This window comes from Schizosaccharomyces pombe, assembly GCF_000002945.2.
Source record: "Schizosaccharomyces pombe strain 972h- genome assembly, chromosome: I".
In the NCBI taxonomy this organism is placed as follows: Eukaryota; Fungi; Ascomycota; class Schizosaccharomycetes; order Schizosaccharomycetales; family Schizosaccharomycetaceae; genus Schizosaccharomyces; species Schizosaccharomyces pombe.
The window spans coordinates 4,518,876-4,534,437 of NC_003424.3; the positions used below are offsets into that span (position 1 = coordinate 4,518,876).

General features: G+C 36.0%; 6 protein-coding genes, 16 long non-coding RNA genes and 1 other non-coding gene across 23 annotated transcripts, besides 3 other annotated features; 11 read left to right on the plus strand and 12 right to left on the minus strand.

Annotated features, from left to right (window-relative positions):
• Positions 1-86: 86 nt before the first annotated feature.
• On the minus strand, positions 87-1,243 carry SPOM_SPNCRNA.4037. The gene has a single exon (NR_193398.1). It is a non-coding gene; the product is annotated as a non-coding RNA (long non-coding RNA).
• etf1 (electron transfer flavoprotein alpha subunit) lies at positions 147-1,255 on the plus strand. The gene has a single exon (NM_001020040.3). The coding sequence runs from the start codon at positions 171-173 to the stop codon at positions 1,194-1,196; it is 1,026 nt and encodes a 341-aa protein (NP_594612.1). The 5' UTR covers positions 147-170; the 3' UTR covers positions 1,197-1,255.
• Positions 1,256-1,311: 56 nt separating this feature from the next.
• Positions 1,312-2,139, minus strand: smd1 (Sm snRNP core protein Smd1). The gene is made up of 3 exons (NM_001020041.3): positions 2,102-2,139; positions 2,009-2,058; positions 1,312-1,952 (listed from the first exon to the last, which is right to left on the minus strand). Exons 1-3 carry the CDS (start codon positions 2,113-2,115, stop codon positions 1,663-1,665), a joined length of 354 nt encoding a protein of 117 aa, NP_594613.1. The 5' UTR covers positions 2,116-2,139; the 3' UTR covers positions 1,312-1,662.
• On the plus strand, positions 1,461-4,146 carry SPOM_SPNCRNA.4038. Its single transcript, NR_193399.1, has one exon. It is a non-coding gene; the product is annotated as a non-coding RNA (long non-coding RNA).
• On the minus strand, positions 2,500-4,205 carry mtl16 (methyltransferase Mtl16). Its single transcript, NM_001020042.3, has 7 exons — positions 4,002-4,205; positions 3,880-3,955; positions 3,791-3,801; positions 3,590-3,744; positions 3,165-3,541; positions 3,028-3,117; positions 2,500-2,971 (listed from the first exon to the last, which is right to left on the minus strand). Exons 1-7 carry the CDS (start codon positions 4,073-4,075, stop codon positions 2,597-2,599), a joined length of 1,158 nt encoding a protein of 385 aa, NP_594614.1. The 5' UTR covers positions 4,076-4,205; the 3' UTR covers positions 2,500-2,596.
• SPOM_SPNCRNA.4039 lies at positions 4,170-4,444 on the plus strand. Its single transcript, NR_193400.1, has one exon. It is a non-coding gene; the product is annotated as a non-coding RNA (long non-coding RNA).
• Positions 4,423-5,664, minus strand: SPOM_SPAC27D7.09C (But2 family protein; the record flags this gene model as incomplete). The annotated part of the gene is made up of 1 exon (NM_001020043.3): positions 4,423-5,664. The coding sequence occupies one exon, from the start codon at positions 5,662-5,664 to the stop codon at positions 4,513-4,515; it is 1,152 nt and encodes a 383-aa protein (NP_594615.1). The 3' UTR covers positions 4,423-4,512.
• On the plus strand, positions 4,554-5,801 carry SPOM_SPNCRNA.4040. Its single transcript, NR_193401.1, has one exon. It is a non-coding gene; the product is annotated as a non-coding RNA (long non-coding RNA).
• Positions 5,802-6,038: 237 nt separating this feature from the next.
• Positions 6,039-6,267: an LONG TERMINAL REPEAT.
• SPOM_SPNCRNA.4041 lies at positions 6,153-6,577 on the minus strand. Its single transcript, NR_193402.1, has one exon. It is a non-coding gene; the product is annotated as a non-coding RNA (long non-coding RNA).
• Positions 6,370-6,724: an LONG TERMINAL REPEAT.
• Positions 6,702-7,051: an LONG TERMINAL REPEAT.
• On the minus strand, positions 6,977-7,295 carry SPOM_SPNCRNA.4042. Its single transcript, NR_193403.1, has one exon. It is a non-coding gene; the product is annotated as a non-coding RNA (long non-coding RNA).
• Positions 7,296-7,323: 28 nt separating this feature from the next.
• On the minus strand, positions 7,324-8,960 carry SPOM_SPNCRNA.4043. Its single transcript, NR_193404.1, has one exon. It is a non-coding gene; the product is annotated as a non-coding RNA (long non-coding RNA).
• Positions 7,372-8,732, plus strand: SPOM_SPNCRNA.4044. The gene has a single exon (NR_193405.1). It is a non-coding gene; the product is annotated as a non-coding RNA (long non-coding RNA).
• Positions 8,961-9,001: 41 nt separating the features above from the next.
• Positions 9,002-9,593, minus strand: SPOM_SPNCRNA.4045. The gene has a single exon (NR_193406.1). It is a non-coding gene; the product is annotated as a non-coding RNA (long non-coding RNA).
• SPOM_SPNCRNA.4046 lies at positions 9,390-10,280 on the plus strand. The gene has a single exon (NR_193407.1). It is a non-coding gene; the product is annotated as a non-coding RNA (long non-coding RNA).
• On the minus strand, positions 10,052-10,348 carry SPOM_SPNCRNA.4047. Its single transcript, NR_193408.1, has one exon. It is a non-coding gene; the product is annotated as a non-coding RNA (long non-coding RNA).
• Positions 10,349-10,401: 53 nt separating this feature from the next.
• SPOM_SPNCRNA.4048 lies at positions 10,402-11,248 on the plus strand. The gene has a single exon (NR_193409.1). It is a non-coding gene; the product is annotated as a non-coding RNA (long non-coding RNA).
• On the minus strand, positions 10,514-12,191 carry SPOM_SPAC27D7.11C (But2 family protein). Its single transcript, NM_001020045.3, has one exon. It carries the CDS (start codon positions 11,976-11,978, stop codon positions 10,587-10,589), a length of 1,392 nt encoding a protein of 463 aa, NP_594617.1. The 5' UTR covers positions 11,979-12,191; the 3' UTR covers positions 10,514-10,586.
• On the plus strand, positions 11,356-11,992 carry SPOM_SPNCRNA.4049. Its single transcript, NR_193410.1, has one exon. It is a non-coding gene; the product is annotated as a non-coding RNA (long non-coding RNA).
• SPOM_SPNCRNA.995 lies at positions 12,161-13,611 on the minus strand. Its single transcript, NR_151390.1, has one exon. It is a non-coding gene; the product is annotated as a non-coding RNA, possible alternative UTR (long non-coding RNA).
• SPOM_SPNCRNA.996 lies at positions 12,269-13,879 on the plus strand. The gene has a single exon (NR_151391.1). It is a non-coding gene; the product is annotated as a non-coding RNA (long non-coding RNA).
• Positions 13,880-13,981: 102 nt separating this feature from the next.
• On the plus strand, positions 13,982-14,052 carry SPOM_SPATRNAASP.01. Its single transcript has one exon. It is a non-coding gene; the product is annotated as a tRNA-Asp (tRNA).
• Positions 14,053-14,450: 398 nt separating this feature from the next.
• Positions 14,451-15,512, minus strand: but1 (thioredoxin family protein But1). The gene has a single exon (NM_001020046.3). It carries the CDS (start codon positions 15,371-15,373, stop codon positions 14,642-14,644), a length of 732 nt encoding a protein of 243 aa, NP_001018283.1. The 5' UTR covers positions 15,374-15,512; the 3' UTR covers positions 14,451-14,641.
• Positions 14,627-15,377, plus strand: SPOM_SPNCRNA.4050. Its single transcript, NR_193411.1, has one exon. It is a non-coding gene; the product is annotated as a non-coding RNA (long non-coding RNA).
• Positions 15,513-15,562: the final 50 nt, after the last annotated feature.

Genomic DNA, 15,562 nt, shown 5'->3' on the forward strand with positions numbered 1-15,562 from the left:
TTTCTGGTAGATAAATCACTTAAATATATCACGATTACTTATTTTTAGTTATTTTACCTTTGAAATGTAAGACTGTATTACTTAAGTTTTTTCTTAGTATAATATGTGAACATACATATTGTCAGCGTACATCCTCATTCACCCTCAAACCTACAACGAAGTATTCTAACATGCTAAGGACTACTAGCCGGACATTTTCTAGGGCTTTGTCTTCTTCTAACTTTAAAATAAATTGTGGAAGAAGGCATTGGTTTAGTGTTTTGACGTTGCTTGAGCATCAGGGAGGGAACTTGTCTCCAGCATCCTTGTCAGCAGTAGAAGCAGCAAAGCGTACCGGTGGGGATGTTTTTGGATTTGTAATCGGTAAGGATTCTTCTCAAATTTCTCAAAAGGTAGCAAAATCGGTGAACGATTTGAAAAAGGTTATCTACGTTGAGAATCCGTCATATGAGCATAACATTCCCGATCAAATAGCCAATGTTCTTTTTGAAAATGTTAAGAAAAATGAAATTAGTCATGTTTTTTCTGCTCATTCAACTGTTGGTAAAGGGGTGATGCCTCGTTTGGCTGCTATGTTTGATGTGATGCAGATTAGTGACATTATTGGTGTGGTTTCTGCTGACACATTCGTTCGTCCGACATACGCGGGAAACGTAAACGTTACTGTGTCTACAAAGGATCCTATTAAAATCGTCACCGTTCGTGCATCTGCATTTGACGCCGCTCCTTCAAGTGGTGAAGGAGCAGCCACTGTTGTTGAAGGTATTGATCCAAAACCAGCTGCTCTACAAGAATGGGTTAGTGAGAATATTATAAAGAATGCTAGGCCTGATTTGTCTTCTGCCGAAAGAGTTGTTGCTGGTGGTCGACCTTTGAAAGACAAAGAGACATTTGAACGCATCCTTACACCTTTGGCTGACAAATTGGGTGCAGCAATTGGTGCTACACGTGTTGCCGTGGATTCTGGCTATGCTGATAATTCTTTACAAATAGGTCAAACTGGAAAAATCATCGCCCCAAAGCTTTATATTGCTGTTGGAATTGATGGTGCTATTCAGCATCTTGCCGGAATCAAAGATAGCAAAGTCATTGCTGCTATAAATCGCGATGAAAATGCTCCTATCTTTCAAACAGCAGATGTGGGAATTGTAGGTGACTTATTTGAAATCGTCCCGGAGCTTACTGAAAAACTTTGAAAATCATGTTGAGGAATGATTCCTTATTTTTCATAATATCACATTTATTTCAAATTTCACATCTTTTTAGAAGTTAATAAAATACACGTTTATTTAACTGGGTACTCGTAATAAATTAAGGAAATTTTTGATGTAATATTTAATTATATACCAGTGAAACAACTCTGAAGTCGTTTTATACATACATTTATGAAGCCACCTCAGCAAAGCTATCGTAGGTTGATTATCAAACATTTCAACGTATGAGAAAGAAAGGGATTTTTTTAGCGGTCTAGATATTTAACCAGAGATAAATGATAGAAACATGGAAAACATAGAATACGCATACACTCTCAGCAATACTTCAATGTCATCACAAAGCAAATCTATTAAAAGAAAATAAAATGCAAAGGCCGATTGATATTGCCAATAATTTTAAATTCTCTGACAAAAATAAGGGTGCGAAAAGAGAATATTTTCATAATATTTAAAACCCACGAGAAGCACCGCGGCCTCTGCCTCTAGTTCCACGGCCACGTCCACGTCCACGACCTCGTACTACCTCTTTCTTCTTTTGTTTTGGCTTTGTGCTATCATCAATTAAAAGGGTATCAAGTGGTAACGAGTCTGGGAGGATGTAGTAGCGTATGTTATTTCCACGAATTGACAGAGTTTCTACAGGCACTGGCTCTCTACCTTTGACAGTCATTTTAACAGCTTTTAAATGGGTATTCATTTGCATATCAACAGAAGTAATCGTTCCGTGAACAATTGTGCCTACGCGATTTGGTAAGTTTGGTTCATTTATTATACGAAAGTAAGGCTTTACGTACCATTTTTTAACTCAATAGAGACAGTTTCATTCGTCAGCTTCATTAAAAAGCTAAACTCGTTAGGAATATGTATAGATTTTTTATCATACTTACCGTACCAACTTCATGGTGTGTGCTTTGGTGTTCCTGGCAACTGCAAAAATCAAGTATTATGTTCGACTAAAACACATCAACAATAGATAAAATCATCAATTTTATGTTAAGATATAATGGATTCTGAAGTTTTACTAGTCCAAAATAGCTTTGTGATATTAATAGGCTGATCTTCATGTGCATTTATTTTTCCAGTATCTGAGAATAAAGTTGAGAAGCTAAGACTTCTTAATACAGATTCGACTGTTGAAAAAGCTTGATACTAATTTTAATAATTAAGTGAAAGCACTCATTAGTCTAAATAAATGGGTTTCGAACCCAATACTCGAATGAGCTTTAAGGCATCAAATTTTAGAGATAAAATTATTATGTATCGCATGTCATTTGTTTTAATCATTTATTTTATACAATTTAAGACATTTTATTCAAATACAAAATTCAAAGCTTTGGCTATTCAATATAAGAAGATTACCAAGTGAATTTTCACGAATTGAATTATTTTTTATTGTCCCGTAAAGCTCGCGCTAAAGCTGAACAGAAACTTTCATAAACATTATAATCATATCCTTCAATCCATTTACACTGCAATTGATTATCTATTACGTTCAGTTCACATTTCATTTGTCCTTCCAGACTAGAAACAGAAGTTTGACTTTTGGATATCCGTCGAGCTTTACGAGACCAAGTGATAGATTTTGTTGATATTTCCAAAACGGATCCTTTTTTAGACCACGGAATTTTGTTATCATCTAAGAATTTCTGTAGAATGTCATCAATTTGAGCACATAATTCTGGGTCTAAAGTCCAATTCTGAAGAACCTTATGGGGGAAATATTTAGAAAGGGAAGTTGAAGAAGGACGTATAAGTTCCTTTGGATCCTTTTGTTAGTATCATGAATTTTAAATATCGTTCGATAGCAGCATACATTGTGTGGACGCATAGCCTGAAATGACCAGCAAATTATCCAGCGCTTAGTCTTTCCAAGTGCGAGTTCGTAAATTCCATAATTTGATATCTTACAGATATAAGTTAAAAAAATTTTAAAGGCTAGTTAGGACTTACATTTTGTTCACGCAATTTATCAACCACAGCAGGTACACTTGATTTTTTGCCAAACATACAGGTATACCATTGAATTCCTTTCCTTTTTTTACTTTCAGTTAAGATTTTATTGGCAAATCCGACTTCACCACCCTCTGTAACCATTTCATGATAAACTCCAGTACAAACACCCGATGGTGGATTTTGCTTAAAATTTATGAAATCTTCCTCATGTTCATAAAATGGGGGATTACACATCACAAAGGTAAATTCTTCCATCCCTTCGGTATCAGGGAGTAAGCAGTCTTGTTTAGAACGAAGCACAATTTTGATCTGGGATTCCATGTTATTTTGAAGAATATTGCTCTTGGCTGTTTCAAAAGAAAATTTGTCAATTTCTAGAGTTTTGAGTAATTAGTAAAAGCCTGTGAAAAATCAAAGCTTACCGGTGCCAACGAAATCATATGAGTACATACGACAGCCTAATAATGGGTATATACAACTAGCGCCGGTACCAATATCCAAACCAATGATTCTTTTTTTATCCTTTTGCCCAGATGTACTTGACAACAGGTCATGAATATATCTTATATAAGTGGCTCTGAAAAGTTGGTTATAAATGATGAATAAACAATGTGTTAATATACCGGTTTGGAACCTTTAAATGAATTAGCATTTATGAGAGAAGGGAAATGTTTGTTTAAAAGAAACATTGGTGATGCTACACATCTCTTACCATTGGACATAGACGATTCTCAGGAAATTCAACACGAAGAGAATAATCCCGATCCAGAATTGCTTTTCCTAACGTACTAATTTATAGGTAAGCAATCGTTTAACATATGTGAGTTTACCAACCGAATAGCATCTTCGTTCCAAAAATCAATGCGACCATTTTTGACGCTACGTTCAATTAGTATATAAATTGGCATTGAGAACGCCCTACAAAGATCTCAAGTCGGGATAATCCCTTGCTAAACTATCGAAATTTATAATATCAGTTTTATCAGTCATATTTTTGAGTACGTAAATTTTTTTTGCTATATCGCCTTTATCGGCGGTTGCTTGGTTAAAAAACGCAAATTTGCTCGTACAAATAACGCTTTCGAATGCCGTATAATTAGTGGTAATATATAGAAAAATATTAAAGGTACATTAGGTGAGCAAAAATAAATACAGCATACACTGAGTCTACTTAGGTAAATGGTACAACATAATCGGTGGCCCTTGAATAGATTTTTCCATTTAACAATAGCGTCTACCCAAAGATTACTGGAAATTATTACTCATAAAGGAAAGAAAAGTAATGAATTTAAATGCTAATGAAGTTAAACTAGATAATGCTTCTTGATTTCTCAATAAGTTAAATTTAAACTCGTAAAGTTAATCCCTCAAGAGGATCGGCTTCTTCGAAGAAACTCAAATAAGAGTCATCAGTGAGAGCCATCATTTCATAAGAAACCGCGGTGTATGAGTTGGGGCATGTAACGTTGGTAGCATAATCGCAACCAGAGCTAGAGCAGTTGAAACGTCCAATTTCGGCAATGCGGTTTGGACGGTTGGAGTAAACAGTAGAATCGTTGGCGACGGAGGAGAGGTTGAAAAGAATGAATTGACCAACACCATTGCTGCCTTCAACAGTGATTGGGAAACCGCTAGTATCGAGATGTAGGTTGAGTTCGCAACTGCCGGAAACTTGAGGAACATCAAATGTGAAAATCGTGTTGGTATGATTGTTTTGCTTCTGAAAGACGACTGGAGAGTAAACATTACCGGAGTTGGAACTGGGGTTAGCAGAATCGATCAAACGAATTCCATGTGGGAAAAGAGGGTAAACAGCTGAGGAAGCTGCTGCGGATGCAGCTTTTGCCGTGGCAGTAGCCGATGCTGTAACAGGAACAACAACACATTTGGTGGTGTAAGCAATTGCCCCACTAGAAGTGCTTGCTTTAGCAGACGATGAAACGCGAGTTGAAGTTGAAGTAGCAGCTGAACTAGAAGAAGAAGAAGAAGAGGATGGAGACACGAAGGCCTCAATAGCAATACCTGCACAATTGGGGTTACCATTTCCGGCTCCGAAGTATACTTGGTAGACCTGATCATTATCACTAGCAGGACAAGCTACCGCAGATTGGGTTCCATTATATAGAAGATTGTATCCAACATTAGTAGCATCACCAGCACTGAACTTAGTGGAAGCTGCATTAGCATCAGATTTGAAAATAGTGGTGCCATTGCTGTCAACCGAAGCGTAAAGATTTCCGACAACCAGTCTTCCGTTACTCATAGAAAAGACAGCACTAGTACTGGTACCATCAGTAGGATCCAGGTAAATAGCGCCAGAGTCTCCTACATAGAAAGGGTGCAAGTGGACATAACTGTTGCCAGAATGAATAGACATTAGGCCAAATTGCTTGTTGTTCAAAGGGTCATCACGCTTATGCAACGGTGAAGCTAATGTGCCCGAGGCAGCGAGCAAAGAGAGCAATGTGGAAGCAATGGGGATTGAAGTAAGCTTCATAACGTAAGTTAAACAAAAATGCAAGAAAGTCAAAGCAAATGAATGTTTTTTTTTTTAATTGAAACTTTTAATAATAACTAAAAAATTGGAGGAATTTCTAGATATTGCAATAAGATTGATCAAACTGAAGAAGATTAATCACTTATTGTCAACCAAAGTAAGAATTCCTTTTTTCGTATCAGATATTTCTTTAAGTGTTACCAACAATTATTTGCCAAGCATCGTGCTTATATTTATAATAATGAACATTATTCTAGAATTTTAGTTCGATAAAATTTAAGAATATTCTATGAAAAAAACCCGGTTCAAATAATCCGCTTTACACGGCGCTTCCGAATGGCAGTAATTATGTAATAAACATGTGCAGTTTTTCATATCGGCAAAATTGCAGTACGCTACTTATTGCTTTACTTAGCAAATCAATATATGTCATACAATTCCAAGGGTATTTACGGAAAAATATTAATCATAACTTCTATTGATACAATTAACCGTATGTTTATGATTAGAAACCCAGTCAAGTGAATTTTCCCAAATTGGTATTCAGCCTAGCTATTCTGGTACAGTTGCTGAAACCTTTTTAAAATAATACTCTACGTAATATTCACTAAATCCCTGCATACAACATTATAAGAAACCACTTCCGGTAGTTTATCGAGAACTAACGGTAAATTGCGGTAATATTGATAATACTGCACTACTCTATGTTATCCCATATTGCGGTCAATTTACTGAGCTGCGTTATGTGTTCCTATATGGCTTCTTGCAACTTGATGTAGGGGTATGCGGTATGTTTAAATAACAGTGTTATATTCATTGTTTTAATGAGTCTACTAGAAGCAGTCACAGATATAGCTAGCTAGTAAGTGAAACTGAGGAACGAGATTCAGTTGTAGCTCTATTTATAATCTTTCTAATAGCAGCTATGAATGTGAAATTTATGTGGATAGATGAATAAATAGCTACAATTATTAATAAACGGATCTTAACTAATGTTCTAATATATAACTAACTGTAGTTCAATGTGTCGTTAAATAAATACTAAACTGCGTAGCTAACAACTACGTACTACTAATGACATATGGTAAATATTAATTAGATCCCCGAACCGGTAATTGCAGATTATCAAAATTCTATGTGCATTGAAAAATCGTTAACAAAATTACTAGGTAAGTTGTAAATAGAACTGAGAACTATGACTAAATTTGAAGTATGAAGCTCAGTTATAAGTTATTTTAGTGATAGGTAACAATTTAACTTATATATTAGAATACATATAGCAAGCTACTCCCTCATTTATTTGCTTATTGTAATATTATGAATCGGCAAAGAAAACTCTTACTGCATTTCTCAAATCCTTAAAAAAGGCAGCAAACGGTAGGTTAGAGATGAGTTTTTTTTGAAATTTACTCATGTATAGCAAGCGATATGTAAAATGTACGAGTAACAGATACTATCATTATTGTTACATTATGTCTCTACTTATAACTGCCTCATGCCGGAACTGACATACAAGAAAAGTTTGAGCTCTACTTACAGTAGTTCTGTCTAATATCTAATTAAACGGGTATTTTAGTAATAGAAACAGGTCTTCCGTTATTATCGATAAGCGGATCTCAACTAGTATTTTAACATATAAAATTAGTGATTTGCAACACAGCGTAAAGTTGCTGACATATTAGAGTTGTAGCATTTCTAATTTTAAGGCATTATATCAATCATAAAACAAGCATCGCTAAAGTCTCGCCTACAATACAACCTGTCTATCAAATACTAGACTCTGCTATGCCGGAAACAAGCACAAGAAAAAAATGGAGAGACAAGGGTTTAAAGATTTAATATTAATTAAGTAAACTAAACAATGCAAGCTGGAGTTCATAATACTTTAAACTCGTAAAGTTAATCCCTCAAGAGGATCGGCTTCTTCAAAGAAACTCAAATAAGAGTCATCAGTGAGAGCCATCATTTCATAAGAGACCGCAGTATAAGAGTCGGGGCATGTAACATTGGTAGCATAATCGCAACCAGAGCTAGAGCAGTTGAAACGTCCAATTTCGGCAATGCGGTTGGGACGGTTGGAGTAGACAGTAGAATCGTTGGCAACGGAGGAGAGGTTGAAGAGAATGAATCGGCCAGTGCCATTAACACCTTCAACAGTGATGGGGAAACCGCTAGTATCGAGATGTAGGTTGAGTTCGCAACTGCCGGAAACTTGAGGAACATCAAATGTGAAAATCGTGTTGGTATGATTGTTTTGCTTCTGAAAGACGACTGGAGAGTAAACATTACCGGAGTTGGAACTGGGGTTAGCAGAATCGATCAAACGAATTCCATGTGGGAAAAGAGGGTAAACAGCTGAGGAAGCTGCTGCGGATGCAGCTTTTGCCGTGGCAGTAGCCGATGCTGTAACAGGAACAACAACACATTTGGTGGTGTAAGCAATTGCCCCACTAGAAGTGCTTGCTTTAGCAGACGATGAAACGCGAGTTGAAGTTGAAGTAGCAGCTGAACTAGAAGAAGAAGAAGAAGAGGATGGAGACACGAAGGCCTCAATAGCAATACCTGCACAATTGGGGTTACCATTTCCGGCTCCGAAGTATACTTGGTAGACCTGATCATTATCACTAGCAGGACAAGCTACCGCAGATTGGGTTCCATTATATAGAAGATTGTATCCAACATTAGTAGCATCACCAGCACTGAACTTAGTGGAAGCTGCATTAGCATCAGATTTGAAAATAGTGGTGCCATTGCTGTCAACCGAAGCGTAAAGATTTCCGACAACCAGTCTTCCGTTACTCATAGAAAAGACAGCACTAGTACTGGTACCATCAGTAGGATCCAGGTAAATAGCGCCAGAGTCTCCTACATAGAAAGGGTGCAAGTGGACATAACTGTTGCCAGAATGAATAGACATTAGGCCAAATTGCTTGTTGTTCAAAGGGTCATCACGCTTATGCAACGGTGAAGCTAATGTGCCCGAGGCAGCGAGCAAAGAGAGCAATGTGGAAGCAATGGGGATTGAAGTAAGCTTCATAACGTAAGTTAAACAAAAATGCAAGAAAGTCAAAGCAAATGAATGTTTTTTTTTTTAATTGAAACTTTTAATAATAACTAAAAAATTGGAGGAATTTCTAGATATTGCAATAAGATTGATCAAACTGAAGAAGATTAATCACTTATTGTCAACCAAAGTAAGAATTCCTTTTTTCGTATCAGATATTTCTTTAAGTGTTACCAACAATTATTTGCCAAGCATCGTGCTTATATTTATAATAATGAACATTATTCTAGAATTTTAGTTCGATAAAATTTAAGAATATTCTATGAAAAAAACCCGGTTCAAATAATCCGCTTTACACGGCGCTTCCGAATGGCAGTAATTATGTAATAAACATGTGCAGTTTTTCATATCGGCAAAATTGCAGTACGCTACTTATTGCTTTACTTAGCAAATCAATATATGTCATACAATTCCAAGGGTATTTACGGAAAAATATTAATCATAACTTCTATTGATACAATTAACCGTATGTTTATGATTAGAAACCCAGTCAAGTGAATTTTCCCAAATTGGTATTCAGCCTAGCTATTCTGGTACAGTTGCTGAAACCTTTTTAAAATAATACTCTACGTAATATTCACTAAATCCCTGCATACAACATTATAAGAAACCACTTCCGGTAGTTTATCGAGAACTAACGGTAAATTGCGGTAATATTGATAATACTGCACTACTCTATGTTATCCCATATTGCGGTCAATTTACTGAGCTGCGTTATGTGTTCCTATATGGCTTCTTGCAACTTGATGTAGGGGTATGCGGTATGTTTAAATAACAGTGTTATATTCATTGTTTTAATGAGTCTACTAGAAGCAGTCACAGATATAGCTAGCTAGTAAGTGAAACTGAGGAACGAGATTCAGTTGTAGCTCTATTTATAATCTTTCTAATAGCAGCTATGAATGTGAAATTTATGTGGATAGATGAATAAATAGCTACAATTATTAATAAACGGATCTTAACTAATGTTCTAATATATAACTAACTGTAGTTCAATGTGTCGTTAAATAAATACTAAACTGCGTAGCTAACAACTACGTACTACTAATGACATATGGTAAATATTAATTAGATCCCCGAACCGGTAATTGCAGATTATCAAAATTCTATGTGCATTGAAAAATCGTTAACAAAATTACTAGGTAAGTTGTAAATAGAACTGAGAACTATGACTAAATTTGAAGTATGAAGCTCAGTTATAAGTTATTTTAGTGATAGGTAACAATTTAACTTATATATTAGAATACATATAGCAAGCTACTCCCTCATTTATTTGCTTATTGTAATATTATGAATCGGCAAAGAAAACTCTTACTGCATTTCTCAAATCCTTAAAAAAGGCAGCAAACGGTAGGTTAGAGATGAGTTTTTTTTGAAATTTACTCATGTATAGCAAGCGATATGTAAAATGTACGAGTAACAGATACTATCATTATTGTTACATTATGTCTCTACTTATAACTGCCTCATGCCGGAACTGACATACAAGAAAAGTTTGAGCTCTACTTACAGTAGTTCTGTCTAATATCTAATTAAACGGGTATTTTAGTAATAGAAACAGGTCTTCCGTTATTATCGATAAGCGGATCTCAACTAGTATTTTAACATATAAAATTAGTGATTTGCAACACAGCGTAAAGTTGCTGACATATTAGAGTTGTAGCATTTCTAATTTTAAGGCATTATATCAATCATAAAACAAGCATCGCTAAAGTCTCGCCTACAATACAACCTGTCTATCAAATACTAGACTCTGCTATGCCGGAAACAAGCACAAGAAAAAAATGGAGAGACAAGGGTTTAAAGATTTAATATTAATTAAGTAAACTAAACAATGCAAGCTGGAGTTCATAATACTTTAAACTCGTAAAGTTAATCCCTCAAGAGGATCGGCTTCTTCAAAGAAACTCAAATAAGAGTCATCAGTGAGAGCCATCATTTCATAAGAGACCGCAGTATAAGAGTCGGGGCATGTAACATTGGTAGCATAATCGCAACCAGAGCTAGAGCAGTTGAAACGTCCAATTTCGGCAATGCGGTTGGGACGGTTGGAGTAGACAGTAGAATCGTTGGCAACGGAGGAGAGGTTGAAGAGAATGAATCGGCCAGTGCCATTAACACCTTCAACAGTGATGGGGAAACCGCTAGTATCGAGATGGAAGTTAAGTTCGCAACTACCGGAAACTTGAGGAACATCAAATGTGAAAATCGTGTTGGTATGATTGTTTTGCTTCTGAAAGACGACGGGTGAGTAAACATTACCGGAGTTAGCTTCAGGCTTAGTCGAATCAATTAAACGAATGCCATGGGGGAACAAAGGATATACAGCAGCAGAAGGTGATGGAGTTGCAGCTTCACTTTGGCTAGCGGCAGTGGTGATAACAGGGACAACAATACACTTGGTGGTATAAGCAACGACGCTAGAAGCAGAAGGACTGGGTCCAACATATGTGGTAGTTTTAGTAGTAGTGGCAGTGTTTTTACGTTGGGTAGAAGTAACGGTAGAGGGCTGAGTGGATGTAACAGTGGAAGCTCCGGTGGAAGTGATAGTGGAGCCTCCGTTCGTGGCTGTTACTGTGTAGGTTTCAGTAGCCGTAACGGTGACAGCTGTGGTGGTCGTAACAGTGGTGGCTTCGGTAGATGTAACGGTAGAGGCCTTAGTGGAAGTGATAGTAGGAGGTGGAGTAGAGGTAGAATTATGATAGGAAGAGGTAGTACTATTATAAGTGGAAGATGAAGAGATGGGTTGAGGCAAAACAGCCAAAACAGCAATACCTACACAACTAGGGTTACCGTTTCCAACTCCAAAGAATACCTGATAAACCTGGTTATTGACGAGAGAAGGACAAGCAACGGCGGATTCAGTTCCATTATATTTTAAGCTATATCCGGAACTAATAGCCTCACCGACACTGAATCCAGAAGAAGTAGAATTAGTATCAGATTTGAAAACTATTTCACCATTGGCGCTCACGGAAGCATAGCGATTACCAACAGATAGTTGTCCATTAGACATAGTAAAGGTGGCAGCGTCATCAGTGCCATCAGCGGGGTCCAAGTAAACAGAACCAGAATCTCCAACATAAAATCCGTGCAAATGGACGTATTCATTGCCGGAGTGAAGAGCCAAAAGACCAAATTGTCTGCCGTTCAAAGGGTCATCGCGTCTACGCAATGGGGAAGCTGTCACACTGGAGGCAACGAGCAAAGAGAGTAATGTGGAAGCAATGGGAATCGAAGAAAACTTCATGGTGCGTGTAATAAAAATCCAAGATTTTCAATGAATAGATGCCAATTAATTAACTGTTTTTTATAAACCAAAAAGTCCTCGCAAAGATATGGAGGTTTTGTTAATATAATAATAATAATTATAATGAGAGATTAAAGGGAATTGATGAAGACTTATTTACTTTGTTTAGTAAGGCTTCGAAGATTATTACAAATGAATGCAATTAGATTTGTTGGCGATATTAAAAGGATTTTCATCTCTTTATATATCAAAAATTTTCCAAACTTAAGTTCGACAATATCAAGAATTTACTTCGGTAAAACGTAACTCATGATCCGCAGTCATGAAAACTTTTGTCATGTGTAGGGAAAAGCGCAGAAACAAAAATTGCATGTAGAATCATACACGGTAATTAAAATGAGGAGTAGTAATATATTTTTAAGGCGAGGTGAATGATTTACATAATAAATGGTCAGCGCATACAAGAAAGTCCGACTGTTGGCGATGCAGAGGTAATATTGGTCGCACTTCCACCATACAGACAGTACCCACGTTCCGTTTACATTTTAAAGGCGGTTTTTTAACGTGATCACTTTAAACGCTTATTAGAGGCTAGCGAACCGCACAAGATGTCATACAAGTACTTTTGCGTAAGCTTCATCGACATGTGAATAACTTTGAAAGCTAGCGCAATGTTTTCACAGTAGTGTGGGAAAACAGATTTGAACAGAGGGAAATTGAGAAATTTAACAACTAGGATTTTTTCCCGTACAACTTTTTCCTTAGCTTCTTAATTATCTAATGGATTAGTACGATGTTTCGTAAGGTAAATTGCATATACCGATGATTTAATCACCTTTCGGTCATCATAGTCGGAGTATTCGGAAAAATTCCTTCATTCCGTGTACGCTTGACACCGGCCGCAAAGACTCCGCACAAGACTCCGAAAACTCCGGATATCTGCTGCGCACCGGCATGTGATCATCGGTGTTATTGGGTGGGGTTGATGATGCATTTTCACCTTCAAATTAGAAAATCCTGATTTTCAATAATGAAATGCATCAACGCACGATAGATATGAATAAAGACTTTGTAGGGATTCTTTATTGTTAATACGGTAATCCAAGGTGAATGACTGTGTAAATTTAACGAGCTTGAACAAAAAACAAGGAAACTGAATTTGTTTTGAAAGAAATCCAAACAAAGGCTGGTATCATTCGAATCTCCCGTTGGTATTTAACTTAGAAAGCAAATGTTCAAAGAAATTTTTAAAACTAAATTAAAAATAGCTCCTCCTTCAATAATACGGCTTTCTCATGTTTCTCTAAACAGAAAACCCTTTGACCAGCTGTCTCCCGTTTGATTTAAAACGCGTCTCTCGTAGCAAAGGATGATGATTGTGTTTCTTTACTTACAATTGTGTATTTTCTTTCTTTCGTTTTCTTTTTACATGACTATATATAGTAAATTAACAATTGCTGTCTTGGAAGTTGATTCATGCTGTGATTAAGCCAAAATCGCTAGGTGGCTGTGCTTTATCCAAATACCGATGAAATCTAGTTTAGAGTAGCGAACCCCAAGCTGCTGCGCTGCAGCAGACGCACTACCTCGTTATTAATTGAACTGGTATGCTTCACTATTCCGTATATGTTCTGTTATGCTCGGTTGGGATGAAAAAACGAGGGCGTGAAAAAGCGCGCTTATAGCATTGACGTCAGAGCTATTTTATCCTTTACATTGATTTATCTACTAAGCATGGTTATTCTATTAAGCAATTCCTGATATAGTTTGATTTACTGACACTTTTGCAACTAAGATCTCAATTCACTAGCATGAAATTGTTTGAACGATTTCGATAAAAATATTATAAACCAACATCTAGAAGACTAATAGTTTCAATATTTTTATGCTTCAAATGTCCAAAATTAATTTTGGTAGGTTTACACAAGAATAAACCAACTGTAATTATATCATATAATTATATTTCTTAAATATATATAATTATAAAGATTAGTTTACAACGATCTCCTTTAGTATAGGGGTAGTACACAAGCCTGTCACGCTTGCAGCCCGGGTTCGAATCCCGGAGGGAGAGAATATTTGATTATTTTTAATTTTTGCATTTTTTTTATTACTCAAATTTTGATTACTTTTGTTTGAACAAAATAATACTATAGAAGCCTGCACTGTCATTTTTATTTGAATAGAGGAATTTAAACTAAAATCTATCAGCTTGGCTTTGTTCTGAAAAAGTAAATGCTTCAAAAAGAATATGCCAAATTATTTATTGACTGATTGAAATTGATATCGGTGATGTTTATAATTTGATAATCAGAGTTGACTTTTTTATTTATTTAATTTATTGGTTCATTGATTTTTTTTGTTAAAGATATCATAGTTTAATAAATTATTCCTTACACTTTTTTTTTTTTTTTTTTTGAAAAATTTAATAAATACCCATCCGTACCTTATCGTAAATTTTTGACAGCATAATTTATGGTACATTGTAATTTATTTTGTGAAATATTAAATATATATATATGTATTTATAGAAAGTATTTTCTATTCCATTGAACCCATGTTTTGTGGTTTTATGTGTGACAATATCATCAACTTTTGCTGAAACGTAAAAAAATTTTTGTTTGTCATTTTTTTTTTGAACGAGTGATCATCATAGAAGGCTTTTAAAGCAACCTTCCATTTTCAATTGCCAAAAATCGAACAGTTTCTTGAACTGCTGTTATTAAAGTAGATACACAAGTGGTAGTACGAATGGGAAGGATGTCGCGTCGACGCCCTATGGAATCTATAATTACAATTGCATCCAAAGCTAATTTTGCTCCTCCAAGAGGATGCAGCATTCCCATCTCTCTACAAATTTCATTGTTAGAATCCGAAATAACTGGTAATGAAAATTGTAGAGCACGAGGCAGATGGGCTTTCCATTGACATATATTTTCAACCGTATCAGTAGTGATACCAATCACATCTGTGTTGTAGGATTGCAGACATGGATAAAAGTGACTAATGACAGATATGTGAAGTGGGACGTTGTCAACATAACCATAATCACCGCTGACATTACCAAAGAAACAGAGAACAAATGAAGAGAATAGTATAGGTAATTTATGAATTTCATTTATTCCACCGATACCATTTACAACGTAAACGGGTTTGGAAAGATTAATGAAACATGGTTCAAATACTACTTCCATATCTTCTTCCCTAATGACACGTGCATGGTTCATTCCGTTCCTAAACGAACTCTTTATATGGGGATGCATACCACGCGTTTCTTCATCTTTCGTAGAGCTTCTTCTTTTTTTTGTAGATTTAACTCTTAAAGTACAATTTTTCTCGTGAACAGCATCACGAGTCGAAATGGGAAACTGGAAAAGGTTTTGGTCGATTTCCATTTTCTAACCCTTTCTCTGCAAGAAGGTGAAGAAACGCTTGATACGCTTTAATAGAAAAAAGGTAACAAAAAAAAATAATATCGCTACCGTGCAATGTGAAACAAGCAGTTTCCCACTCTTAAAGTGGTTGGTTTAGGGTAAGTAAACTTGTTTATTTACATGATTCTCACGTCGACAATTAATCTTCAA

Excerpts from the sequence above, each read along its gene's own strand:
- etf1 (NM_001020040.3), top strand. The coding sequence starts at position 171 with ATGCTAAGGACTACTAGCCGGACATTTTCTAGGGCTTTGTCTTCTTCT.
- smd1 (NM_001020041.3), bottom strand. Across the intron at positions 1,953-2,008 it reads CTCTATTGAGTTAAAAAATG|GCACAATTGTTCACGGAACG; the intron begins GTACGTAAAGCC and ends CAAATCGCGTAG.
- mtl16 (NM_001020042.3), bottom strand. The coding sequence starts at position 4,075 with ATGCCAATTTATATACTAATTGAACGTAGCGTCAAAAATGGTCGCATT. Across the intron at positions 3,956-4,001 it reads TGGAACGAAGATGCTATTCG|TACGTTAGGAAAAGCAATTC; the intron begins GTTGGTAAACTC and ends CCTATAAATTAG. Across the intron at positions 3,542-3,589 it reads ATATGATTTCGTTGGCACCG|AAATTGACAAATTTTCTTTT; the intron begins GTAAGCTTTGAT and ends TCAAAACTCTAG.
- SPOM_SPAC27D7.11C (NM_001020045.3), bottom strand. The coding sequence starts at position 11,978 with ATGAAGTTTTCTTCGATTCCCATTGCTTCCACATTACTCTCTTTGCTC.
- but1 (NM_001020046.3), bottom strand. The coding sequence starts at position 15,373 with ATGGAAATCGACCAAAACCTTTTCCAGTTTCCCATTTCGACTCGTGAT.